Here is a 27622-nt window from a genome sequence, read left to right as displayed (position 1 = left end):
AGCTTTATATACACAGCTGGAGAGATTTAATCCTTATCAGCACTATCAGTCTTCCTTTCTGCTCAAACCACCCAAAGGACATTTACTCAAGTATTTTGAAGTGAAATATTATGGTACTGGTACTTTGAGTATTTGTAATTTATAAGACTAAATATTTGTGCTCCTTAACATATCATAGGGAAATATTGTACTTTTAACATTACATTCATCTTACAGTTGTAGGACTTTGATTATGATATGCAGAACATGCTATTAACTCTTTAAATACGATGCACCGTCAGAGTTTAAACTAAATTAGAATATCAATATTCTGGTCCAAAGTAACAGCAGAATTCTCAATTTTACTAATTTCAAAAGACAGCTTTTGAAACCATCAACCACCAAGCACAATTATGATTCAAACATAATTGTGCTTGGTGGTAAGTTTTTTTTGTTATGAAAATAGTTTAGTGCAAATAGTTTTAATATAAAGTTACCAGTATGAATTATAAGAACATCACCCTGACCAAATATTGGCGCCTCCCACCTGTCCAGACCCCAATAATAATAATACATGAAATTATCATTTGTATTACTATCATTGTATGTTAATATTTTGTCTATCTGCAACTCTATTTTCCTGAGGTCCTATGTATTGTTGCATAACAATTAATGGGCAGTATATAAACACACAATAAATAAATAAATAGTTTATGACATGCTATAATGTGGATATAAGACAATATAAGACCCTCTCAAAACTTTTATAAGTGGATTTGTCAACAATTATAACTCCTTATAAGAAGCTCCTTTAACAATGTATAAACAATTGATGATAACACAGTGTTATTTATCTGTATATTACACACACCAACAAATTCTTACAGTGTGTTATAAAACATTTATTAACTGTACAAATCCGTCAGTGGTGGGTTTAAATCACGTTTATAAATGTTTTTGAAACTCATGCATACATGTAATTATATATAATAACAGCTACTTTACATTATGTTATCGAGTATTTTAACACGTATGGAAATACTTTAGAAATACCAAGTGTTTATATACTTCTGATAAATATTAAATATGTTAAAAAAAAAAAAGAAAAAAAAAAGCCACAACTACATCCATGACCGAAGGTACCTTTGACCACAGCTAACTGGGTCTGAGTTTTTTTCTAGCTAGCTGCTAATACTTATATGTAAATCTTGTATTTTTTTATATGACAAAACACTTTTTATCAGCATAAACGTGAAAGGTTCCCACTTTGTAACCTAAATAGCTTCACCGAACGGGAACCTCAAGGTTGTCTTTGTTTCCAAGGGACTTTATTTGTAAGGAACACAGTGTTCCGTGTCGTAAGTTTGCAAAATAGGTAAGTAACACAAGCTAAATCCATCCAAAACACAGCTCGTTCTTTGTGTTAAATGATTTGCCGTCTGTTTTTGTTGGAGCCAATGGAGCTGTTTAGCAGCTAATGTACGATGTCTGGGTTGTTGTAGCAGTTTTAGCTGTTTTTAGCCCGGTTTTTAGCGGTTTTATTTAGTTTAGCCTGGGCTCATTTGCAAACATGGAGCAGACTGCCAGCGTCAACGCAGATCCTGGCCATCGCTCAGTCACTAATGGTAGGTCTGTCATCTGTCAGTAATTTCAAAGAAACATGAAATTACAAATATTGTTACGTGAATCGCGAAAAATCTTGTTTATCTTCTTTTTATAGGTCGTTGCTCTCAGTGGCGCAACTGGACTGGATTTTGGTGAGTGTTCAAAACCGAAATCTTTTTTTCAAAACCACTGAGGAAGAAGCAGAACTACAACACGTCAAATAGCCTTTGAAAGTGTAACATAAAAGGGGAGAAATGGCACTGGGAATCCTCGTAATATATATTAAGTATGAGAAATCCTGAATGTGAAATTAAAGTTCAAACTGATGAAGCCCACAGCTTCCTCATAGTGTTGCCTTACTATTGGCAGTATGTCTACTTTAATGTTGATTAAACAGCCTGTGAATGTGACACATTGACATAACTCAGCTTTAGACTAGTTCATCTCTCTGAATTTCTTGATCCAAATACTGATGGTCATGGCTTTAAAATAGTCTAAAAAAAGTATATAAGATGAAATTATTGATATGATATGAATGAAAGTTCATTTGATCCAGAAGACGTCTCACTATTGGATTTGTTGGACCTAAAGAAACACTTTGTGGTTTTACAGTAGTGTTACAGAGTTGCACATCTTCCCTCACAAATTATCTTTGACCAAAGTGTGCTTTTAAGTCAGAATGTGGAGACAACATGGACGCTAAAAAGAAGTTGCTGTATTTTATTGCTGAGAGTGTTAAAACAACTGGTTGGTGGCTGTTTCCAGTATTTGTAACTTATCATCTGCTAATAAATAGCTTTTCTAAATGATCTAGGTCACTATGTAGACAGAAACTAATTGTTACAGTGTTATTCCATATTACAAATTAAATGTTTGAATTTAAGATTCAAACATTTAATTTGTAATATGGAATAACACTGCAATCAGAAAAAATATGAACTGCCAGCATATTTTGCCACTTATTTTTTGTGAATTAGTGCATACAGGGAAAATATGAGTGGAATTAGATTTGCAGTTAGATTCTAGTGTCCTCTTGTTGGGTATCAAACATCAATACATTCTGAGTTCCAACAAGTGGTCAATCGATGTGAGTTTTTCAGTAGTTGATGCCAGTATTATATAAGAGCAGGGTGGCTGTTATTATGTTTTGTTTTTTTGTTTTGCATCAGATAACATACAGCAATTCAATAATAATAACAAATAGACACAAAATTGTTAAATGAACACTCATTTAACACTAATGTTATTATTAGATTAGATTTGCTATCATTCAGGATGAGAGAAACATTTAGAAACATTTAGAAAAGTACAGAGTTAGTACAGGACTCGCCACTAACTTTTTCACCACCTTCCCAAAACTGTCTTAAAGCATATTTTTTATGTTTGTTGACAGACTTGGTGACGAGCCAAATCACCAATCCAAGCAATCCAAATCAAATGTTTGATTTAGATCTGCAGTTGTTTTGGGGTTTTCACAAAGAGAAACCTCTCAGTCTGTGGTATTGAGTTATTGATGCATCTGCTTACTCTATATTATTTGTCCCTTTTTTGATGACCTTTTCAGGTTCCTTGGATTGTGCAACAACTTTGCCTATGTGGTAATGCTGAGCGCTGCCCATGACATCCTCAAAAAACAAGAGTCAGAAAATGCCACAGCACCTGTAAGAAGGCAATTTTTTTTTTTTTTTTCATCAGTGATTGTTATTTCTAAGAGTTTTATGCTATAAAGTCTATTAATACATATAAAGCTATAAAGCAAATTATTCACTTTTCACCTATTTTTTCTTGTAATTCTAGACACCACCCACAGTGGCTGTGGATTTCCAAGGCAGGAACAGTAGCAACAGTAGCCGCTATGACTGCAATCCTGTCTCTACTGCGGTAAATGGAGATTCATAACACAATGCTGAATAACCCCGATCAGTCTGTATGTTGACAAAGGAATCAATAGTATCTCATGGTGAGGTTTTGTGAAAGACGAGACAACAGAGATATTATGCAGTGTTTCCTCAGCTGTCATTTAACATTGGTAAAACATTTTATTACTAAACAGGTACTGAAACTAAATTGGTAATAAATGTAGAAATAAAAGTACAAGAAAGGAAATTTCCCGCAGCTCTCAGTGCTGCAGAATCCCACGGTGTTGTGAGGTGAAATGCTGTTTTTGTAAAGTGCTTACATTTACACTAAAAGACACAAACCAAGCAGCGTTCACTATACAGACTGAATTAGTTTGAACTCTAAATGAGAGTTTTCATTCTTCTCTTCTCAGGCTGTCCTGTTAGCTGACATCCTCCCAACGCTTGTCATCAAGCTGTTTGCTCCTTTTGTAATCCACAACCTGCCTTATGGGTAAGACCATGATTATTACTTCTACCATTTGATTTAAATCATGGCCTTAAGGCAGCAGAGTTTTTTCACTCAAGCTGAGTATTTATAGGAACTAACGCTGATTATTTGAATGGGAATAACTAATGTCAATGCACTGCTAATTATTCGAGTGTTGGTTTTTCTCGCCGTGCTAGTGGCTATACCCGAGAAATGACTTCATTCATTCATCGACTAATAGTTTCCATTTGTTTCCACTTTGCTGTTGTTTGTATCACTGTTAAGCTGCCATCAGGTAACTCAACACTTCCTCTATACTAGTGGCCCCGATGTTTGTGTCTTCCAGTTTCTTTATAGGCTTTTACTTTGAAAAATGTGCAGGAAGTGTTGAGTTTTAATGGATTTGCAACATGAAGCCACTTTCTAGCTCTGTTAGTGGCCTCTATTTGTCAATGCTGGACAATTGTCCATTTTTTTAATAGCAGCTGTTTTTTTATTTCTATTTACAGTGCACACAGACTAGTTGACTGTTAGAAATGTCACTGCATGTGGCTTATATACAGTGCAGTCTGTAAATACTTAGACAGTGACTTTTTAACAGGGCAAAATAAATATTGTTGTACCAATATAAGAGGGAGGCTGGGGACAGCTGCAACCAGAAACATGCTTGAGTGATGACACTCATACTGCACATGCTCAGTCAGACTCCCCCTCCCCCCTAGTAGAAGACAATAAATGCTGCTGCATTGATTGAAAAATTGTTTTAAATGTGTGAAAGTAATTTTTTAGCTATATTCCTGTCCAAATGTTCTGACATTTTTATGAATTAATCAAAACCTACTTAGTTTGAATCATTGTTTTCTTGGCTTCTTAGTGACACGGTGAGCACGTGTCGAGGTCTGTGTGTCTGGGACAAGTTATTGTATCCGTCCCCAAGCTAAGCAGCCAGATCAAGACAGACCACGCAACAATGTGCAGCTAATTTTGTCCCATAGCACATGTTGGAGCCATATTAAGAGTTTTGGAGTAATACAAGAAACATCTGTAGATCTGTGGATGCAGTATTTTAAACTTGATTTTGAATTATATTAATTTGACTTATGAAATACTAATATTAGTTTGAGTAAGCTGGCCATAAAGGCCCTTAAGCAAAATGTGGATGATGTGTGTGACCTGTGTAGGTGCTGATTACCTGACATGTTCCCGCTGTGTATCCTCTGCTCTGGCAGCCTTTAAGTAGGTTTTTGGATTTGGAGAACAAAAGTTTTGTGACCGAGCTCGTGATTAATCACATCAAAATCCTGTTTTGATCGTTATTTTCTTTTGGAAAGTCAACCGGAGTGTATTATGTAATAAAATCCCATTTCAGTTATTGAAATTATTATACATCCGTGCGTGCTTTATAAGTGTGTGTGTCAGTTGCTTCACCTGAACTCCAGTGGTTAAAGATAATTAGCTCATTTAAACGTATAAAAGAATACAAACAAACAGAGAATAATAATAAAAAAGTTATTTTGTTAGCCTTCGTGGTCTTATCATTTTTTTGCCTGTTCTGTTTATCTTAAGTAATGAAATAAATAAATTGTGCCTATTATGACTCAAGGTAGGTTGTATGTAAAACAAAACTCAATAAGTGTTCTTTGGTATATTCTTAGGGGCTCCATATTGATACATATTACTAAATAACATGAATAACATTGCATATTTTCATAATACTGAGCATATTGAGACGAACAGCAAAACTTGTTCAGTCAAAGGGAAATTTAAAGTATTTTTAAAATGTGTTATGCAACCATCCCTGACCTCTGGCCCTAGGGTTGGGGTCAGTTGAAACATCTGAATTCTTCCATTCAAATAAATATTGTGAATGATATGTCATATGTATATATGATGTAAGTTTGGTTGGTCTAGTCTAAACAGTCTCTGACTTACTGTGCAGTGCTGCAACCGTCCCCAGTCCCCCCTAAACATGGTTATTTAATGTTTTTGTTCTACCTGCACATTTTGTTCACAAATGTCTGTTTTTAATTCTAGTGTCAGAGTGTTGTTCTGTGTCATCGTGGCAGCTACAAGTTTCCTCCTTGTGTCCTTATCGACTGCCGTCTGGATCAGCATTCTAGGTAAAAAGTCACCATTTTTGTTTTACAGAGCAATCATTAGTTTCAGTTCTAGCTTTTATCTCAATTAGTGGTGGAACTCAAGAACTCAGATGACAGATTAGCTGCAGCATAAAAAATCTTTAGCCGCGATTAAATTTTCTGCTGTCTTATCTGGATGACAGCAGCTGCGGCGGTTCCACAGAAACGTGATACTATTTTAGTCTTATCATGACCTGCTGCTAGAAATATTCATCGCCGTGCTTTATCACCTGATCAGTAAAATATGTTCAAATTCATGTATTTACATTTGAGCTGTCAAGCGATGTAGAAAATGAATCTAATTTATTACATGCATTTTGATTAATTAATCTAAATTAGTCGACGATATCGGAGAGGCATGTAAAAAGATTTCAATTCAAATGGATTTTGGTAAAAGAGTAAATGAATTATTAGACATTATAAACTAAAGGTCAGCATCTCTTTTATTTCATTTTTTCCCCACTGTTCCTATGCAACAATGTCCATAAAAATGACCCAATGAAGAAATAAAAATCTGAAATATGTCAGCAAGAACAAGTTTCTCATTTTATCCATGACATTGTGATGAATGTTAATGCGTCTTATTTTAGATGCCAAAAAAAAAACCAAAGCTAAAATTAGGCCACTATAGACCAAGAGTAATATATAGTGGAGTTTATGACAGATGTTTGTGGGCCGGGGCAGACAGCTGTAGATGGGTCGCTGCATGACTTAACCACCGGTGCAGTGGGCAATCCTCCATGCTGATACTGGGCTCTGCTTAATAGAGGCTCTGAGCCCTGTTACTTCTGAATCTGGAGCCTGAAACCAACAGGTGGGGGCTCCTCTTCTTCTTTGCTGGCTCCTCAAAAGGCCCTGGAGTGGCTCGGCAGGCCATTGCAATCCATTTACCTATTGAGCCGGTTAATCTGTCACAGATAGACTTACTCAGTCTGTGTCTGAACTCGCTCAAAGCTCTGTGCTAAGCGTTTTGCATTGAGATGATATCTCAGGCTTGAACTACTCCACTCCTGTGGTGAGGTTTTAACATAAGCCCTAGATAGGTTTCTTGACTCACCTGCACATCCACTTGATAAACAAACAATATACAATGCAATTGTAATGTTTTATGTGTGTGAATATATAAATCAAATCAAATAGTATGAAAATTCCTTACTGAAGGAATTACACAGAACCGTGCTCCTATCAACATTTCCATCGGGGTGTTTATTGAATTTAAAAAATTCAGATTTTCTATTCACTGAGCCAAGCATCATGTTTAAAAAGCTTATGTGGACGGATGTATTCATGTTCAAATTGTGCTATATGCAGTGAAGTATGGGGTCAAAGGGCATCAAAGTGTGATTAAAATGCGTAGATTTTTTTAGACATGTCTTTTTTCTATAAGTATTAATAGAAATTAATACATTATTATGCCAAACCTAATTTACATATATTTTTGTTTGATACTCAACAGTATTTATCAAAAGAGTCTAATTAGATGTAACGAAGCATTCACTTACAGACAGAATGTTTTATTGCATCATGCATGACATAAGGCGACTTGATGCTGAGGTCCATCAGAGGTCAGAGTCCAGTTAGCCAGTCCACACTGATGACATGGACCCTGCAGGTCCCAGTGATTCAACAGCAGCACAAATTGCATCCTCCAAAATTATAATCCATTTGAATCACCTCTTTTTTTTTAATTCTCTTTTTTTTTTTTTTTTTATTGTGTTACTTCATGATCCATTCAAACAGTGTGATGGCTTATTGGTTTTTTCCATCCAAGGATAAGACTCAGTTGGAACCAAAAATAATGAATCTGATTTAAAATAGATATTACAGACGCAATTGAGGACCAATGAAGAAAATCAAACCATTGGCATAAAATCATAATGATAATAATGAATAAAATAGAGAACAGAAAAATCAAACCAATCCAAATAGAAAACAAAAAGTTGAGGTGTACCTGCGTGATACTCAAATCCCTTCATAAAAAGGTGGCTATGAGAAAAAGACATAAACAAATGACATTATATCATTATATATACATTTATTAAATACACAGAATCACACAAGAATAACTGCCCTGAGATCATTCATTTTCTGTTCTTCATGAACATTTTAAAAGCATCTCTGTCTGTCCTTACTTCACTCACTCAGATTGTCTCGGTCTCTGTTTGCAGGAGTGATCTTTGCCAGTATCAGCGCTGGACTGGGAGAACTGTCCTTCCTCTCTCTCACTGTCTTCTTCACCAGGTAAACACTTTTTCCATTGTTCCCACTTAACAAAATGACAGAATGTGGAGCTGCACCTAAAGTGTAACATATAGTCTGTGAATAGAAAAGGGCTCCAACAGCGGGACATTACACAACACTTTTCACACCTTCAAGTTTTGACTTCATGTCCTGCCATCCAGGAAAAGTTTTGTTATTGCTCTGTGATGCGTTTGTGTACATCTGCCTGGAAAGGAAAAAATAGGCCAATAGTTTGAATGACAGAAAGTAAAAGGTTTAGTCAGTTTGACTCGGTATCTCACAATTATGACTTACTATCTTCAGATTTTGACTTAACGTAAGGGTTTTTATTTTTATCCTTTCTGACTTTTTATCCATTTCTTTCTTTCTGTGTCTGAAGTAAGATGAATAATAATGATAACTTGTATTTATACAGCATTTTTCTTACCAAAGTTACTAAGTGCTTCACAGAAAAATCAAGCCAGATAAAAGAGAAGGTCAAATGGGCTTCCATAGTCCGGGAGCAGGGGCTGTTTTCCTTATTGGGAATTTTGAGAAGAAAATCTAACATCCTTGATTTCAGAATTGTGCCAGTAAATGTTTGTCTCCCTTGACTCTGAAATTCCTGATATTAGAGCTTGAATGCATCTTCAAGGAAGGGGCTCCTTGCAACCGCAATGCTACTTCACAGTAAATGATTCTATCTGAAACAAACTTCAATTCCTGGAAAATAATTTTATTATCTCTGTGTCATTACCATGAGCCACAATTAGAAAAAATTAGCAATGATATCAAGCAGCAGCAGCAGCAGCTGATGATCTAACAAACCATGTGTGTGTGTTTCTCATGTTTTTGTAATTGCTGGTTATTGAATATAGAATGATTTGTCTTCCGACAATATGTAGTTTAGATTGTGACCAGTGGTTTTGTGCCTGTCTCAGGGATGTACTGGGAGGTTGGGGCTCGGGTACTGGTGGTGCTGGTGTTGCTGGAGCCTTCCTCTACTCAGGCTTCACCCAGATTGGCCTGTCACCCCAGATCACACTTCTCATCATGCTGGTGGTCCCATTCGCCATGTTGATTAGGTAAGAATGTCATTGGTTGTCATTTACAATGTATTTCAGGTGAGGTGGCCCACCTCTTCTTATATAAAGGCAACCCTTACGAGCATCAGGAAAAATGTATAATGGTTTTTGAAAATGAAGCATTAACCCTCAGGGGAAAAGAGCAGAGGTGTTGTTTCACACTGTAAATGCCAATTAAATGGCATTTGCACTGTGGAATATGACTGTAGTTTAGGCCGTCTCCAGCTAACTAAATGAGTGAAGAGATAAGATGCATCAGGATCTGGACGGCTGACATCTTCTGCTTCTGCCTTTGCCAGCAGTTTCTTGGGGGGGGGGGGAATCCTGGAGAATAATAACCGTGTGTTTAGGATGGATGTTATGGATTTACATTTAAAAATATATTTACTGACTCTGCAAAAGATTAAATCAACCATCACATGCATTTAAAATGAATTATAAATAGGTTGTATAGCAGACAGTGGTTTAACATGCTGGTAATTTTTCCCTTCCATATATTTACCTATTCTCAGTTCAACCAGGCTGAAACCGGCTCCGTGAAGCCCTAGTGTTAGGCACAGTGGTGCTTAGAGCTAAATGCTTAGCATGCTAACATGTTTTGGGGTTTAAAAAGAAGATATAAACATGTGAGCAAACTGTTAACTAAACATACAACTGTTTTATTAGTTCAGCAGCTGTGCAGGAACACGTTACTCAGCCTGAAGCACATTTCCCATGATGCCCCACATATTTTAACCTGGTTCATAGTAGCCCATAATACATAAAGCTTCCTATTGTCAACATGTTGTGCACCAAGATACAATAATAACACGACCGCACAGTGACAATGCTAACATGCGGATTTTTTGAATAATGTTCTATATCTTCTTCACCATCTTAGTTTAGCAAGTTAGCACAAAACACAAAGTACAGCTGAGACTGATGGGCACGTCATTAGAAACCAAAGTATTTGACCTGATGGTGGTGCTAGATATAATATGATATATTATAATATATTATGTGTGATGCTGATGTTTTCTGTTCACCTTTCAGTCATAGATCTGCTCTTTTTTTCTTATATCATTAGTTGCTTACTCATAACATTAGTGAGATTTTGTGTCCTGGTTTTTATTTCTTTGCTTACACCAACATGTTGACCTTCTCCTTGTCTCACCATCCACCACCAGCTATTTCATCCTGCTGGTTCCTCCACCTTCATTACCTCAGTGGAGAAGCAGGGCGATGGAGTATACAGCTGTGGGCTCAGAGGAGAGACAGCGGCTGGTGGATGATTCAGATCAAGAGCAGCAGGAGAAATCAACCCCAAGTATATGTCACAAACTCTCATCACAAATCATAAATAAGTATAAGTAAAAATATTTTTACATCAGAAAATCCAGTGAAAGCAGGACTTTCTGAACTGCACTCAGTTATTTTGTTGGTTGGTGAGTAGACTAATCTAACACCAAGGTTTTATATTAACTGCAACTGTGTAGTAAATTTATTTGAAAGGCCTTAATCAAAGTTTTTCCATTTAAACGTGGGTGAGAGAAGTTTAGTTTTAATATTGCTTTTCAGTGGTTAAAGGGAGATTTTGCTTAATAACAGAAAACATGATGAGATGTGAGGTCAGATGACCTCCGTGGCTCCAGCTGTTTTATCTTGGTTTGGTCGGAGGATGTTGTGAGTCATTCAGATATACACTCAGTCACTTCTCAGTTTATCAGGACACCCAGCTAAAACTAATGCAGTCTATTTCAACAGTCATGCAATCAATCCCACCTTCATGACAGTTATAATGTTCAGTTTTTTTGCAGCTGTTTTAGAGACATGTTGGAGGCTGCAGTTTGTGGTGCTGCTGAATTGTATAAGGTGTCTCTGTTATTTTGTCCATCCACCATTTTCTATTCATAGGCTCTTATTAGCCGTCCTGTCCTGGTAGATAAAATCACTTGAGTTAATCTTATATTAGCCTTATTTCTCTCTAGTCAAACTAACTTTTGGCCACAACCTGTCTGAGTTGGGGACTAGAAGCTTCTCTGCACGGCTGCCTAGCTAATGTCTACCTGATAGTCTGCATGTGAGGTGTTCAGGGAATCAGTAAATTATAGCTACAGAAAATGCCCTGGGTTACAATCTCACCACCATCATCAAAATAACAAATGAGGGAAGATCTTTTGGAGGAATGGTGTTCATCCCTCCAGTAGAGTCCCTGAGACTTATAGAGTCAAAGCCATGGAGCACTGAAGCTGCTCTGGCTGCACGCGGTAGAACAACATCTTACTAAGACACTGGACCTGGACCATGTCTTGCATCCGGAGCAAAGGGTGTCTTTGTTAATCTCAAACCGACGCAGTTTCCATTTTCACGCTCAGCACACACGTTGTTCAAATAGCAAATATACTTGCGCCCATCTGAGCCGCACTATCGAGATAGTAACATGTCTACATAGGTGGGTGCACAATACACTGAACTGCACACTGAGATCTGTTTCCAGAGAAACGTACTTTCTTACTATTTGACAAATCCTCCGTTATGATAGCGATCCCCTAGGAGCGAGCACACCTGGCTTTTAAAGGAAATGGGAGATGGCACCCTAGTTGGTTCATTGCACGTTGGAAGTTCCCATACACTCCATAAGACAGTGGGTTCTAACTTTTCTTGTTATCAACGGCTCGTATAAATGGGGTTGAAGAGGTGAATGTGAATATGTGGCTCTCAGCCGCTGACGCAATAAAAGGCCTATTGTGATTTCTGTATTTTTCACGATCTCTTTCCTGCTCCTTACTTGACCCACATCAAATCCATCATCCTTGGCCATCTAATAGATCCATATAAACCGTTTCACAGGTCCGGATGACGTTTTATGGTGTTACACTTTGTTCACCGGCTGACAGCCAATGGTTGTACATCATTATATTTATGTCAATTTTTGTTCAAATGGAAAATAAAAACAATTAATTTCATTAATTTGATAACAAACAAACAAAAAAATAGAGCCCCACATGTTAATTTTTCCTTTAATTGGTCACCGGTCTGTACATGGACGGTGAAGTGACCAGACAACCAGAGAACACTTCTCTTTTACAAATGAAGGTGAACCTGCTGTTTCTGAATTAGTGTGTCTATATGACACACTCCACAATGAAGCCACACATCTGTCATTTTGAATTTAAAGGAGGCAGCTGATTGTCCACTCTCACAGCACTGCACTGTTTCTCTGAAAGTGTCATTTTAAAGTCATGCTGTTGAATAACTACAGACCATGTTTTCTTCCCCCTGATTGTAGCAGATGACAGGAGCACCGGACCTCTCACCATCACAGAGAAACTGCATGTCATCAGAGTAAGTTTACTCTTTATTGAATGTCAGACCTGAGTATTTGAGTATTTGTGTGGTTACATGATTATTCCTCTTGATTCCTGGGAGCAGGGTTTGCTGAAGTTCGTGTTTCCCCTGGGGCTGGTTTACTTTGCAGAGTACTTCATCAACCAGGGCTTGGTACGTTCTGTGGTGCCATCTGCCATCATATTGATCTTACTGCATGTTGTCAAAACCTCCTTCTGCTTTAGGCTGTCTGGAGATGTGATGTATAATTTTCATGTATTGGGAGCCCATTTAAAACATTTAAAAACACTGCAGGTGATAATATAATAATGCAAATGTTTCCTTCTCCAGATGGAGCTCCTGTATTTCCCAAACTTTTTCCTGTCCCACGCAGAGCAGTATCGCTGGTCAGTTAACCTCACTGGATTAGTATTCTCAAGGAATTACTGTATTTAAATTGTCTAAGGATGTAGACTTGAGTTTGTTTATTATTTGTGTGTGTGCTCAGGTACCAGACACTGTACCAGGTAGGTGTGTTGGTGTCTCGATCCTCCCTGTGCTGTGTGAAGATCAGGAAACTGTGGGCTCTCTCTTTGCTACAGGTGAGAAATAGAGAAAGAGTTTTTTTTTTTTTTTAAACAATTATATTGTCAACAAAATGTGAAGCTGTCTGGATTACATTTTTGTAAAATGAGCATATTTGCAAAATGTTCAATGACAACATTTTTAGTTGGATATTCCTTTAATTCTGATCATGTATAAAGCATAATCTAGTTGCCAAGTTATATATAACCACTGAAAAACAGATGCTAACTGTGCAAAAAAAAGACTTAAAAAAAGGACTGTGTAAGCAGATAGTCAACTATCAGTCTATTATTATTATTATTATTGTTATTAGTCTTATTGTTATTATTACTAGGTTAAGAAGGGTATGTTAAAGCACTTGAAAGTGGAAAACAATTTCCTAGTGTCTAGCAGAGCTGATCTTGTCATGGAAAAATGCTGTTTTTGCGGCAGTTAAACTGATCTACACCATTTATGTTATTGTTAACATCTTAATTATTTCTGCTGAATTTGTCACCATTATTTATGTTTATACGTATTGCAAATCAGTTAGTACTGCAGGCTAATTTTTTGTATTTGCATTTTGTATTTCCATTTTATTTCGTTGCTACAGAATCATTCACATCTTTCCTCATCACCACCACCACCACAAGTTATCAATAAAAAGCCAGAACAGTTATCAGAGTATTCAGTGGCCCTGTTCAGACCTGGTATTAACATCTGTCTCAGGTGATCCGATCACAAGTGAATGGTGTGAACGCACCCAAGATTCATTGAGGAAACATTTGAGATCTGATCACTCAGACCACATTCAGAGGTGGTCTGGACCACATGTGTCCACATGCTTTTAACAGGGCCACACTGAAGGACCAACTACTGTACTGACATCCTCTGAAACAGTCTGATTAGTCCCAACACAGTTTATAATGTACAAAGAAAAATACCGGGTGCTCTGGGTTATGCCGTAATGAGTCTTCCAGGTGAATGCAAGGTGCTCTTGAAGTTGAAATGTAGACACAAGGACAGTAAAATGTCCAAAACAAAGATCCCAAAAAGGGAGTAAAACGCACACCGGTTTCAACCACTACAGGGTCTTCCTCAGGGCATGGTTGGAAAGGGGAAGTCTTACTCTGATATGCCCTAACAAAATGAAGGCATTTTAATTGTGTCCTTAGCTCTGTGCGAGTGTACCTGAAGTCAGCCCAGAAGCTTCATAATGAACTGAAAATATTTAACTATTTCAAATGGATAAAAACTCATTTCATTGTAGAGCTGTGAGCAGTGCATTGACTCACTCAACCCCTTGTTGCACCACTCAGGGAAGTGAGATCTTATCACAAGAGGGAGAGACACATTTTAAAGCCAAGTGTGAACTGACGTACGTAGAGCGGACCACTTGTGATCGGATCACCTGAGACGCATGTTAATACTAGGTCTGAACAGGGCCTTAATGTCAAGTATGTATCAGCTTTAAAACAGAATATTGATTCCTCAGCTGAAATAAAAACAGGTACAGTGATAACCCACAGCGATCAGTTCATACAGATATGCTTGAAATCTGTATTTCAAAGAAGAACTTCAAAGCTTCGTGATTTCAGATTATTTGCCAAAGAGCTGCATTTGATAAGGTGTCACATTCCTCGTGACCGCTGACCCATCTGTTTTTCAGTGCAGTCCGTCTTGTATGAAAGTGCTGATTGCCAGGTTCTCTGTTTCTCCATCTGCCCTCCTCTCTGACCTCCACAGGTGGTGAATGCGGTGTTGCTCCTATTTGCAGTACGTTACCAGTTCCTGCCCAGTGCCTGGCTGGTGTTTGTTATTGTCCTCTATGAGGGTCTGCTGGGTGGAGCTGCGTATGTCAACACCTTCTACTTCATCAGCAAAGAGGTCAGGTCAACGTTCTGTCGGATGGGTTGTTATTCTGTGTGTGAAAAGCAGCTGGACTGAACTGAAACTTTTCATGTAGCTCCATCATCAGATGAAAAATTCAGTTTGTCCAGTTCTTTGGTTTATGACAAAAACATTTACAAAACGAATGACATCACCTTCAGCCTCAGCAGTTGAGCTAATGTTAGTATGCTAACACTAAGACATTGAACATAGTAAATATTACCTGTTAAACATCAGCATGTTAGGATTGCCGTTGTGAACTTAATAACAGGATGCGTCAGCTTTTTTCACTCAAAGCATCTCTATCCAAAGTACAGAACAAAGTCTCACAGAGCTGCTTGTGTGGCTCTGACTAATATTTACAGTTGCTTCCATGTTGATGCTGTTTCGGTTGTTGTTAAGCTACTGAAGTTCCATACTTCCTACAGATGTTTCACATTTACTTCTAGTGATTCAAGGTGAAGGATTTCACCCTCGGCCTGGCTGAAAAACTTTTGGTTTGATACTATCAAGGATGGAAAAATGTTGTATAGTTCGATACCAAATTTTGATATCTAAGGAGTAAATGAGTAAATCTCATCAGCATCACTGAGCCAATCAGCATGCAGCATGCAGCATGCTCGGACCAAAATCTAATAATGCTGGTGATTGGCTGTTTTTTTTTTTTTTTTTTTTTTTTTTTTTACACAAACACATTTCAATCAATCAGACTTTATTTGTAAAGCACTTTTCATACAAATAATGCAATATAAAGTGCTTTACAGAATAAAAGCACACACACACACACACACACACACACACACACACAGACAGAACAATAAATAACCAAGTAATAAATAAAAACAATAGAAATAAGACAATAATAACAGGAAACCCTGAAGACTGGAAACCAAAGACAGTGATAGTGATAAAGATAAAATAATAAAATGCTAAAACCTGAGAGATGTGTTAAAGTGAGTAAAACCAGAAATAAAAAGTTGAATATTAAAAATAAGACAAAATAGTAAAGGTAAAATTACAAGAGGAGATGTTTGGAAGTGAGTAAAAACAGAAATAAAAGTAGAAATAGAATAAATAACCAGAAATAAAAGTAAGGTATTAAAAGGAAAACAATCCAGAAAGTAATCATACAATAAAATAAAGAACAAACCTGTAAAAAAAAAAATATATAAATAAATGGAAAGATAAAAAAAATTACTAATAAATACAATTAAATGAAAAGCCAGACTAAAAATGTTGGCAAAGCCAGACAAGTCTCTTTTTAAAAATATGCCTAAAAATAAAACTTATGTCAAACTAAAATTTGTATTTTAATTTTCTTATTGTTGAAATGGATTTGATAAACTTTGATTAAAAAGTATCATTAAGAATCAGTATCGAAGTCAAGGTATCTGTATCAGAACTAATACCCCGCCCTAGTATTGGTAATTCCTTGTTGCCCAAAATGTTTTGAACATGACATTTTTTATTATTATTTGAAACTAAGACATTATTTGAACACGCTTCTAATAAGGTTTTAATTACAGTACATCGCAATTCATCTGTTGTCTGCCTTCAGTTATGTTTAATTCTGTCCACACTTTACTTTAGGTTTGCTTGACTAAAAAGGATTTCTGCATGTATGTTAATGTAGCCTCTGATGAGCTGAATTATACAGTTAGTTAACAGTTTAACAGTTGGTTCCGACCAAGTAATTTGATTGGACGAGAGACATTCCATAAGTGCTGATATAGAGCACAACAGCACTGGGACTTTTAACTACGTGTATCACTCACTTCACAGGTGTTCTATTAACTGTTAATCAGCGTTACATTAACGGTGGTTTATTTGTCTTAAATTGTAACAAACTTTGCAAAGATGAAAATATTTCCAGAAGTAACATTTGAATCAAATGATGTATGACCATCAGAAGAGGATGAAGGGAAGAAGCCTGAATACTTCAGCGCACACTTGCGGTAACGTGTAGACAAAGTAACAAGCTAGTGTGCACTGTGCAGGTCAGGAAAATGTTTGTGTTGCTTAGCAACAGTCCAGTACCAGTCCAGTTGGGGAACTATTTGTATTGGAGTAGCCGAATAAATGATAAAATAAACAAACAAATCATAATTTGTTGTTGCTTATTTAACTAATATGGCGCTCATATAACTTTAACGTTGTCTTGGATACTCGGCCAAGTACCGAAGACAATCACAGCAGTGCTGATATTCAGTACGAGATCACAACCTTTCGTGTCATATTGCTTAATTAGCAGTGTGCTGCTAAGTTGAAGCTGTGTTGTTTCTCAGTTTACATTAAGTATCTGACGTCTCTCTTCTGTCCCACAGACTGAAGACAGACAGAGGGAGTTTGCCATGGCTGCTGCCAGTGTAGGAGACAGTCTGGGCATAGCTCTGGCTGGAGTCGCTGCTTTCTTTGTCCACAGATATTTCTGTTCGCTCTGACCCCGCCCACACACTGACCAGCAGGATGAATAAGAGAGACGTGGGTGTCTTCCATTTAAGGGATGTTTTTTGATCGGAAATGAAAAAAGCAGACTCTACTCCTACGTAACATTGACTCCACAAACTGTATTAAATGTGGATTCCTAATCACCATGAGTGAGCCAGAGAGATGAGGACTCACTTACCAGCTTGTCCTTTTCACCACCTCCCAATGATCAACCAATGCGGCTTTTTGAGGTACATGTTGAATCATCCTTTGAGTAGGTGTGATCACAGTGGTTTGCCATACAATAGGAAGCCAGGGTAAGGTCCCATATAATGCTCATTTTCAAGCTCATACTTTTATTTGGTACTACTAGAAAAGGTTTACACATGTTGGAGGTTTGCTGGTTTGCACAAACTGCACTGACAGCCTGTTTCACAGAAAAGCCTTATAGTGGCTCAATGGTGAAAAGATGTAATTAGGCAAAATGAAGAAATGTAGTATGAATCACACACATCTCAAAGAAACAAAACATATGACACAATCATAATATATTTAATATATATACATTATATATTTCAATAGTGTTTTCTGCACAAGCGTGTTTGTGAATGACAAGACACAGTGAAGCATCTCATTTTCAATAATTACACCTACTGTATCTTTATCTCGTCTTATACTTTAAATGCTTCCTGTAGCTGACAGCAACAACTAATTCTGAACTGACCAAACACCAGACTACAGCATAAAAACAATAGTTTTACTGATCTCACTTATCTTTTTTTTTTTCTTATAATAATGACGTATTCAAATTGACAAGTGTGTGTTAAACTTTCGCTGCCTTTCAGAGCTTCATTATATAAAATGACCCAAAGCAACTGAGACAAAACTGTTACAGTAAAATGGTTGGTGGTCAAGATGTGACAATATTACAAAATATGTGTGATGATAATTAGACATTTGAAATGTTTTGTGGTGACTGTGGTGGAGGTATGTGATCACAGTTATACCATTATTACATGTTGATTCTGGGACTAAACACATAATATGATATAATATAATATAATATAATATAATTGATATAATTAATATAATAATAATTGAAATAATATGTAATAATAATTCATTTGTAAAATTCCCCCAGGGGTTAGAGGCTCCGTTGTAAATGAAAATGTGAAAATGTTTTATGATGTCCTCTGTGCTCATAGAGCAAGGTTCAATCAGGTTATTGCTTAACTAACTCACTTATGTTGTTGCCTTTTAGTCACTGCTACTATAAAACAGGCCATGACTAAAGTGACCAGAAATGTCCTTTACTGTTTCTACCAAAGTTTCTACCAAAATGTGGCTTAGCAATATATATTTTATGCACTGTAACAATCTGGAAAACAGGACAATGTCCAGAAGTTTAAAATGATAATTATTTTAAAATTATAACAAGTCAGGAAAAGGGTTTTTTAACAAAAGATACATAACAGTATGTCTGTCATGACTGTTAACATCACCAGGGCATTTTGCCTTTGTTCTGCACTTTGTTGTGAGTTCTTCTTCTTTGCTCCAAAAATCTTAGTTCTCCTGCTTTGTCAAAGTAATTAAATTTAAGTTTTAAAATGTGATTTTACAAACCAACAAAGTTGTATTTCATGTACGAAAAAAAACAGGGTGTTTTCTCTTAAAGATGTCTCACCAATGTTCACATTCCTACTGAAATTTTTGAAGACCATTATTTAATATGCTACTGCTGCTGTTCAATTGTCATAACTTTGTTACAGTTTGATCTCATGTTATAAGCATGTACTTGTTTGAATAGATTTTTATTTAATTAAAATATTTTGATCTCTACTGTTGCTTTAACTACATAAGCTGTAACTGCATAATTGAGGAGGAAGAAAACATTAAAACAGGTAATTGTCTTGTAAAATAAAACATGTATACAGTTTGAAGTACATTTGAAAATTAGGTCTTTATTATAAAGATATACAATAGAATACTTTGATTGTACTGTGATTGATGCTTCTGTTCAGTTGAAATTACATGTCATAGTGTTTGCCCATTAGTCAAAGTGAACAATGAAATATGTCCATTAGATACCTAAATCATCTTCAAATTATGTGCTTTGTTTGACCTACAGCTCAAAACCACAAAATGTTCGGTTTACTATTACATAAGTGAGAAAATGAGCAAACAGAAAAACAGGAAAACGAAGGAATAGTATTTTTGCTAGAAATATGAGAAATTATTAATCAGTTATTAAAATTGGTGAATAACTTTCTGTTTAATTGGCTAATTGATTAATTAACTTGTTTCTTCGCCCCAAGTTTTCTTGTAAACTCATAGTTGAGCTTGATTTTGGTGAGGTTACACAGGTAAAAATTAACATTTGTGTTGCGTTGGTGATATTAAAGAAATCCTCCCGATATTAAAATACGCAAATAATGACAATGATAAGCAATTTGTGCCAGATTCATTTTTTTCCAAATATAAAAAGTCACTCTTAAAAATCTTAAAATTGTTATCTTACGTCATTTGCCTTATTTTAAAAATTCAGAATGTAAGAATATGCAAGATTTAATTTAAACTTTTATTTACCATTGTCTTTAATCTCAACCATTCCTGTTTTTTCTCGTGCAATGCGCGCTCCCTACACCGGAAGTTACAGTCAAGTCGTCGGTGTTCATGAGCACGGCAGGAGCGAGTGAACCGGCAAAGACCGGGGTAAGAAGAGGAGCCGGTGGACGGCGAAAAAACACCCAATCCACGGAATGAACATACCGATGTGTGCTTCTTCTCAAAGTTTAGCTATCACTCACTTCACGGTAATCACTTTTACTTTTGAGTCGTCGATTTAATGGCAGCGTGTGAATCGTTTTGATATACCTCATTAGCATTAGCTAGCTTGCTCAGGAAACTAGCCGAGAAGCGCTAACCAGTGTTGACGCCGTCTGCTCAAGTTAGCCAGGTGCTCTGAGAGCTAAGGTTAGCCAGCTAACACACAACCTTTCGTCAACAAACTTAAATACATTACTTCGTTTAATAAGCACACCAACACTATGCGGTTGTTCGGTACCAGTTGGTAAACATTAGCGTTAACCTCCAGAACAAATTCCCTAACAAAATGGTTGGCTAAGTTATCAAAGAATCAGTAGTTCGCTGACGTCGTTAGCGGTGATGTAAGCTAACGTGCTAACGGTTAGCTTACTGCTACGCTACGCCCATAGGCCCCACATTCTTTGACGAATAACGTCTGTTTTGTCTGGTCCTTTATTCCTCTGTGTAATTTAATGAACAATATTTGTGAGTTTCATTTTTTCTTTTTAAATGACCCTAATCGTTCACTCAGGAACCACCTTGAGGAAACTCAAATCAGGGTATTAAGCAACAAACGTTAGCCAAACATGTTTCTTTGGTTACGTGAATGTTGTTGCGTTGTTTTGGTCTTTATTCAGGTTCGCTTTTGCATCACTCAGCTGTTTACTGTATTTTATCTTTTACATTTCCTTATTCTCAGCATCCTCATAGCAAGAGCCTGACCTACAATTGTTGAAGAGCCCTGTATATTTCCGGAGACTGATCTGACTGCCTGCCCCATTGCCCGGAGAAGTACGAGCCTGTTATTTTAGTGACCCCTGTGTGTGAGAAGAGGAGTGTGTGACCATAGTGTGTAAGCAGCTCTCCCTATGTGTGTGACAATGGGGGACATCAGTGACCTGGACCGACAGATAGAGCAGCTCAGACGCTGTGAGCTCATTAAAGAAAACGAAGTCAAAGCACTGTGTGCCAAAGCAAGGTAATGGATCAAATACACCTATAACAGAGACACACAAAATCAGATGTTTGTGATGCCAAATATATATAGCAGAGTTTCATCAGGACTTTTGACTCATGTTAGATATATCCATTCATATAGGTAGCATACAGCTCACACCAAGCAAATTCAAGTAAATAAAAATACCTAAACTGTGTTTTAGTGACATAGTAGAAACTAATTGTTTACAATATCAATGTCACCATTATAGCATTGTTGTATAACTTAAAGTAAATATCAACTAGACTTCCTTTATGACCAGCTGCTAGTGTTTTGAATACATCAATAGAAAACCCAACACGCTTTAGTAGAACACGGAATCCTATTGTAATATCTGTGTGTGTGTTTTCAGAGAGATTCTGGTTGAAGAAAGTAATGTCCAGAGAGTGGACTCTCCCGTCACAGTAAGACATTTTTTTTTTGAGTTTGTATACTCAGATTTTAAAAGAAGTTATATATACGTATGTGTGTAATAATTATGTTTCTCTTAATTTTCCTCATAGGTGTGCGGGGATATACATGGTCAGTTCTATGACTTGAAAGAGCTATTTAGAGTAAGTTTCTGTTTGCTTTTACACACTGCTTAATATAGTCTACACCTTTTTTTCTTTAGAAGTTATATTCTTAAACTGGTTGTTCATGCTTGGATGCCTACCACAATTTTCCTAGTATTTTGTATCTTTATAATGGCGTTAATTGTAAGTTTTGCTAATGCTACATAACTAATGTTAGCATTAACAGCTTACGAGTCTTGCCAAAAACTTCAGCCATTGTTGTGTCTACAATGCAAATGGTTGGAATACGTCCTCTGAGCAGCTATTTCTTCCGGGTAAAATGGACCTTACAATGACTCTGATTTGGAAAGTGATGAGATTGGCCAGTGCTAGCTGTTTCCACCCTGGTCACAGCTGTTGGCAAGTGAAGGAGCACCGCTTAACTCCTTAACTTGTGCATGACGACTACCTCACTTAACTGCTGCTGCAGCTCCCACGCATATGTGTGTCCACACCGCCAGCATTGATGCTGTGCCTTGGATAATGACCATCAATAATAATGTTCATCATTATTGTTGATGAGCAGCCTGAAAAGTGAAGATTTGGAGCCAGAAAGCAGTAATGTGATTTTTTGTTTACCCTCATTTAGAGTGTGAGAGAGAGAGAGAGCCCTTCATCCATTTATTAAATAGTTAATAGTCATGTTGTATTATGAATATACAATTGAATTCCATTAAAGAAAAGTTCCAAAATGTTTTTGTAGTTGTCAACTAGATTTCTTAGAATGAAATATGGAATCAGCCGGTCAGACTTTTAATTGGAAATTTGCAAAAAGAAATTGCAATCTGTGCATCTCTAGTAGCAATAGCAAAATTTACTAATAGCTCCTTTTGAAAATGTTTTCCCTTATTTCACTGCAGCCATCAGGAGTACTCTTAAAAAAATTACCTATGCATATCCAGAAAGTCAGAGTTTAAAACACAATTTTAATGCAGACAGACTAACTGCAATTGGACATATATCTTTTATAGCTCCAGTTAATGTTAATAGCCTATTCAATACTTCAGTAGTAGTAATCCTGTGTGCTGGACACTGGATTTCTGCCGTGTCCAAATCGTACTGAACTAAAAGGAGAGGGGGTCATTTGTTTTTGTTTTTTTGTTTTTTTCAGCTTTTGGTTTTTTGGTGAGTTTTGTTAGTAGAGTGCTCACATCTCTACTAGCTTTGTAGGCACATGCTGTAGCAGTTCAGTAGACTCTGTTAGTCAGCACTCCAGGCTAACTAATGCTTGGTCAAGTTTGATACATGTCCAGTCACACTGAGAATGGTGCTGATGTTATTCATAACATTGTGTTTTTTATGTGAATTCTATAATATCCAACTATTAAACGAACTGGTTGTTCATAATCTTTTTACCTTGCAGGTAGGTGGAGATGTCCCAGAGACAAATTATCTCTTCATGGGCGATTTTGTGGACAGAGGCTTCTACAGTGTGGAGACTTTCCTTCTTCTGCTAGCTCTTAAGGTACTCATGAATTTTCATCCACGTTCACTGCTGAACTGCACTGCAACTTGCAACTTAACAGGAAAACGCGTGTGTTACCTTTTAATGCTCATGTCTGCATATGCTTTAAAGAAATGCACACAGGATCCTCATCTTTTTGCTTCTGCTGTGTTCCTAAGGTGCGTTATCCAGACAGGATAACCTTGATCCGGGGAAACCATGAGTCGCGGCAAATCACCCAGGTCTACGGTTTCTACGATGAGTGCCTCCGCAAGTACGGCTCAGTCACTGTCTGGAGATACTGCACTGAGATCTTTGACTACTTGTCCCTCTCTGCTATCATTGATGGAAAGGTGAAATGCATTTTCCAGTACACCCTTGTGAATCTGATAACAATGGAGCTTAATGCATTTTGCAATTTTTTCTTAGAGGTGTTGCTTTTCTAATATCTGGTTGAATAACTTATTTCCATTCCATCATCTGATTTGATCCACTCCTCTCTATGTCCTTCAGATCTTCTGTGTGCATGGTGGCTTGTCTCCTTCCATCCAGACACTGGACCAGATCAGAACCATTGACAGAAAACAGGAAGTGCCCCATGACGGGCCCATGTGTGACCTCCTGTGGTCGGACCCTGAAGGTATACAGGAATCTCTCATGCCTTTTAAACACTGCATTATTGATTCATGTGCTTATTAATGTTCAAGGAAACATGGAAATTTTTGATTTGAAGAAGGGCAACTGGCAGAAGTGCTGGAATTTATATACATAGGGTTTGTATGGCCGTGCAAAACCTGAAAAAGTCATGGAATTTGTAAATTGTGTTTTCTAAGTCTGTCAAAGTTTTGAAGAACAAGAAAACTTCAAAGGTTTTTGGAAAAAGTCATTAGTCATAGTTTAACACAGTTTAATAATTAATAAGTTTTACAAGTGGTATGTACTTATTTTATATCGGGCAATGCGATGACAGACAAATAATTACTGAATACGATGATCACAGGTGTAGCTGACCACAGTAACAAGCTACATTGTCTTGTGTCAATATACTGTTTGTCAAGGTTTTGAAAAGACAACAGAGTGTGGATTGTGTGGAAAAACATTTGGCATTTGGAACATGGGAGATGAAGAGCTTTTCAAGGATTCACTGGATTTATCATGTTTGCACCACATATCTGATGTCCACTGTCTTCAACTAAACTGTGTTTCAGCAGACAAGAAAATTAACTATTTTATTCAGAATTTCATTTCCAAGCATTAATTATACATTATGAAATGTGAGTATCTCTCTCCTCACACATGCACTTTCTTGTCTCTCTTGTGTTGGTCACGAAACTTAGTTTAATGTCATGACTAAAATGTGTTTGAATGTTTCGCGCAGCAATAATTTCCAAAGTTTACACAAGTCTTTTCCTAATCCTGATATCATGTTAAAATCAGATCATCACCTGACCGATTTTCTCTCCTTGCTCTCAGACACCACAGGATGGGGAGTGAGTCCCAGAGGCGCTGGGTACTTGTTTGGAAGCGACGTGGTGGCCCAGTTCAACGCCGCCAACGACATCCACATGATCTGCCGAGCACACCAGCTGGTCATGGAGGGCTACAAGTGGCACTTCAACGAGACGGTGCTCACTGTCTGGTCAGCACCCAACTACTGCTACAGGTAGATAAGTTACAGTAACACAGTGTGTTATATGTGCTTAAGGAGAGGTCTTGTGTGTGTGTGTGTGTGTGTGTGTGTGTGTGTGTGTGTGTGTGTGTGTGTGTGTGTCTCTCTCTCTAATGGTAACCAGTGACCCTCTTTGCACAGTTTTGTGTCCTATTTGACATTAGGGAAGGAATTGTCCTCAAAATTGTCTTTTTGACATAGTAGCTAAAGTTGAAATGAATCAACTGGTCAGATCTGTTGGTATGTTGGTTTAGTTTTAGGAAACTAAACTTTAACTATGTGTTATGTCTTATTCACTTGTTGGTGAGTGTCCTTACTCCAAAAATAAAGCCTCACAAGACACTGTATATTATTACATAACACAGAATCGAAATAAATTCATTTGGAAAGTTCTGTGTAGGGGCCGCTGTTCCAAAAACAACAAGAAAAGTTAGTTATTGTAGTTTGGCTGCTAATCTGGCCATCTTATCAAAACGCTCAACATCTGGAGCTGCAGCAATTGCATACAGCTCATAGAGGCAGCTATGGTTAAAAACAAAAAAAAAAACTTCCTCTCAGAGCTATAAAGGTGTCAAAACTGAACATACAGACATGATATACATATTTTTAGTTTTAGTGATTCATTTCTGGTTGTTTCAACACATTCAGAATCATTACTATTACTGGCAGTGTTGTTAACAGGCGGCTCGTTTCGTGCATGCGTTTGTATAAAGTTTGTATTTGAAAGGCCTATCAATATGGTTTTGTGTTTCTCTGTAGTGTAGCACAGTGTGTTACTCATAACATTCTTTCTCAGCCCTGGAACTCTAACCATTTTAGGATACACCCAAAATTATATATTTACATAATTAAATTGATATCATAAATATGTGACAACTAGTCGCCTAATGCCTTGAACTAACGACTACTAGTCGACCAGGACACTCTTTGGTCGGAGGGAGCCCTATAATCATCAGGTTTTCTTCAGTAGTAAAGTTATTCCAGTTCTCTGTACATCCATGGATACAGTGCAAACAGGAACTGCTAATAGCTAATTTAGCATACTGTTAATGTTGTCAATTTGCCAAAATGTAAACAAATATAGAACTGTGCTCACATTGTAACCACAGCTTTCTGTTTTCATCTTCTAAAGCATTATGGGAACTGTAGTTCTTATACAGCGTGATATACAAAGAATAATCCATTAATATAAACATTTTTTAATATTCTTCAGCTATTATAAAGCTCAAAATGACTCATCACTGTGGTTCAGATATCCCTGCATCACTGACCCTCTCCTCAATCCATTCATATACATGTATATGTTCATTTGGATGATTTTAATATGTGAAGTATGAAAACTACCTGGTTTGGTATCATAGCACATCCAGGTATGAGCGAACACAGCAATGTCCAACATCTAGTAGTTTATAGACACAAGTCAGTTTTACATCACAGATAGCAGCCATGTGTTGATTTACCCTCAAAGTTTCATGACTAACTGCAAATATGTGAATATCCTAACCACTTTTTTGTCTCTGGACAATCAGATGTGGCAACGTGGCGGCCATTTTGGAGCTGGATGAGCATCTACAGCGAGAGTTCATCATATTTGAAGCAGCACCACAAGAGACCAGGGGCATCCCCTCCAAGAAGCCAGTAGCTGACTATTTTCTGTGAAGGCTTTGAGCAGACAGCCATGATGTGTTGAAACCTCCGGTACCATTTCACACCTGCCGCACTCCATCCTGCTGCTGGACGGTTCTGTCAGTCTGAACTCACAGCAGTTAGACAGAAAACCCGCCAAACCCTCTGAAGCTCCACACAGGTTCAGTTTGAAGAGCTGGATTTTTGCCGCACTGCCCAAGCCTGACAGAGCAGTCACTGTGAAAGTTGTAGGGGTGAGGTCGATACTGGGCCCATGACTGTTGTCACTTGTCTTCAGCTACATAAGGTGGTCATTTTCTTTCTGCCCTCAGCCTCCTTCCATTTCCATCTGCTGTCCTCCTCTCTCACTCTGTAGATATGACACTCTCTCTCCTCGACTTATCCTCCACCACACTTGTAGTATTTTTTTCATGACGAACATTGTCATTTAGTTTTAGAAATATTTGGAAGGAGTTAGATTTTTTTTTTTTTTTTTTTTTTTCAAAAATATGCAGGTGTAGGACAATTTTATCTTTAAAGGAATTCCTTCAATGCATATGTTATTTGTTTTTGATTTTTGAATAATTTTTGCTGCCAGGATTAAATGCAAAATGACCAATCCCCTCACCCTGTTTTTTGCTCTTATGTTTCTTTTTAACTGTCATTTTGTCATGTGAGTCACTATTTAACATACCCAGTGCTGCTGCTCAGCACCATCACAAATAAATACCATTAATGTAATGACTCCCAGTAGGAGTCACTATATTCATCATTGTTTTCTCTCTTAATTCCTTTTAATCTACAAATCTCTGTAGGTCTGTCAATTTTGATATTGTGAGAATAAAGTTTTTGTATTAATGCTGATTTATTTTCAGGTGTGATTTAATGGCGCATGCATTGTGACATTGAAACTGTAAAACTGGATGTTTGATCCGACTGCCGCCTGAGCTCAGCTGTGATTGGCCGTCCTTATTAAGCAACTCTG

The 27622-nt window shown here is 37.2% G+C and overlaps 2 protein-coding genes across 3 annotated transcripts; both read left to right on the top strand.

Moving 5' to 3' along the window:
* Positions 1 to 1225: 1225 nt before the first annotated feature.
* On the top strand, positions 1226 to 17974 carry cln3 (CLN3, battenin). Of its 2 annotated transcripts, none has more exons than XM_022739580.1 (15): positions 1226 to 1604; positions 1700 to 1736; positions 3149 to 3245; positions 3382 to 3465; positions 3857 to 3936; positions 5947 to 6032; positions 8219 to 8291; positions 9212 to 9355; positions 10522 to 10661; positions 12627 to 12679; positions 12767 to 12835; positions 13013 to 13068; positions 13170 to 13263; positions 14972 to 15112; positions 17440 to 17974. In XM_022739580.1, the coding sequence occupies exons 1-15, from the start codon at positions 1550 to 1552 to the stop codon at positions 17554 to 17556; spliced, it is 1326 nt and encodes a 441-aa protein (XP_022595301.1). In that variant the 5' UTR covers positions 1226 to 1549; the 3' UTR covers positions 17557 to 17974. The 2 variants fall into 2 exon arrangements, with proteins under 2 accessions (XP_022595301.1, XP_022595300.1); XM_022739579.1 differs by having other exon boundaries at positions 1227 to 1604; positions 12624 to 12679.
* Positions 17975 to 20190: 2216 nt separating this feature from the next.
* Positions 20191 to 27501, top strand: ppp4c (protein phosphatase 4 catalytic subunit). Its single transcript, XM_022739341.1, has 9 exons — positions 20191 to 20355; positions 21048 to 21326; positions 21697 to 21748; positions 21848 to 21898; positions 23262 to 23363; positions 23522 to 23695; positions 23856 to 23982; positions 24816 to 25005; positions 26541 to 27501. The coding sequence occupies exons 2-9, from the start codon at positions 21217 to 21219 to the stop codon at positions 26668 to 26670; spliced, it is 936 nt and encodes a 311-aa protein (XP_022595062.1). The 5' UTR covers positions 20191 to 20355; positions 21048 to 21216; the 3' UTR covers positions 26671 to 27501.
* Positions 27502 to 27622: the final 121 nt, after the last annotated feature.

This window comes from Seriola dumerili, unplaced genomic scaffold (genome assembly GCF_002260705.1).
Source record: "Seriola dumerili isolate Sdu_G_001 unplaced genomic scaffold, Sdu_1.0 BDQW01000044.1, whole genome shotgun sequence".
Classification (NCBI taxonomy): domain Eukaryota; kingdom Metazoa; phylum Chordata; class Actinopteri; order Carangiformes; family Carangidae; genus Seriola; species Seriola dumerili.
The sequence above is the reverse complement of the archived record's forward strand: the minus strand, read 5'-3'. Positions and strand labels throughout refer to the sequence as shown.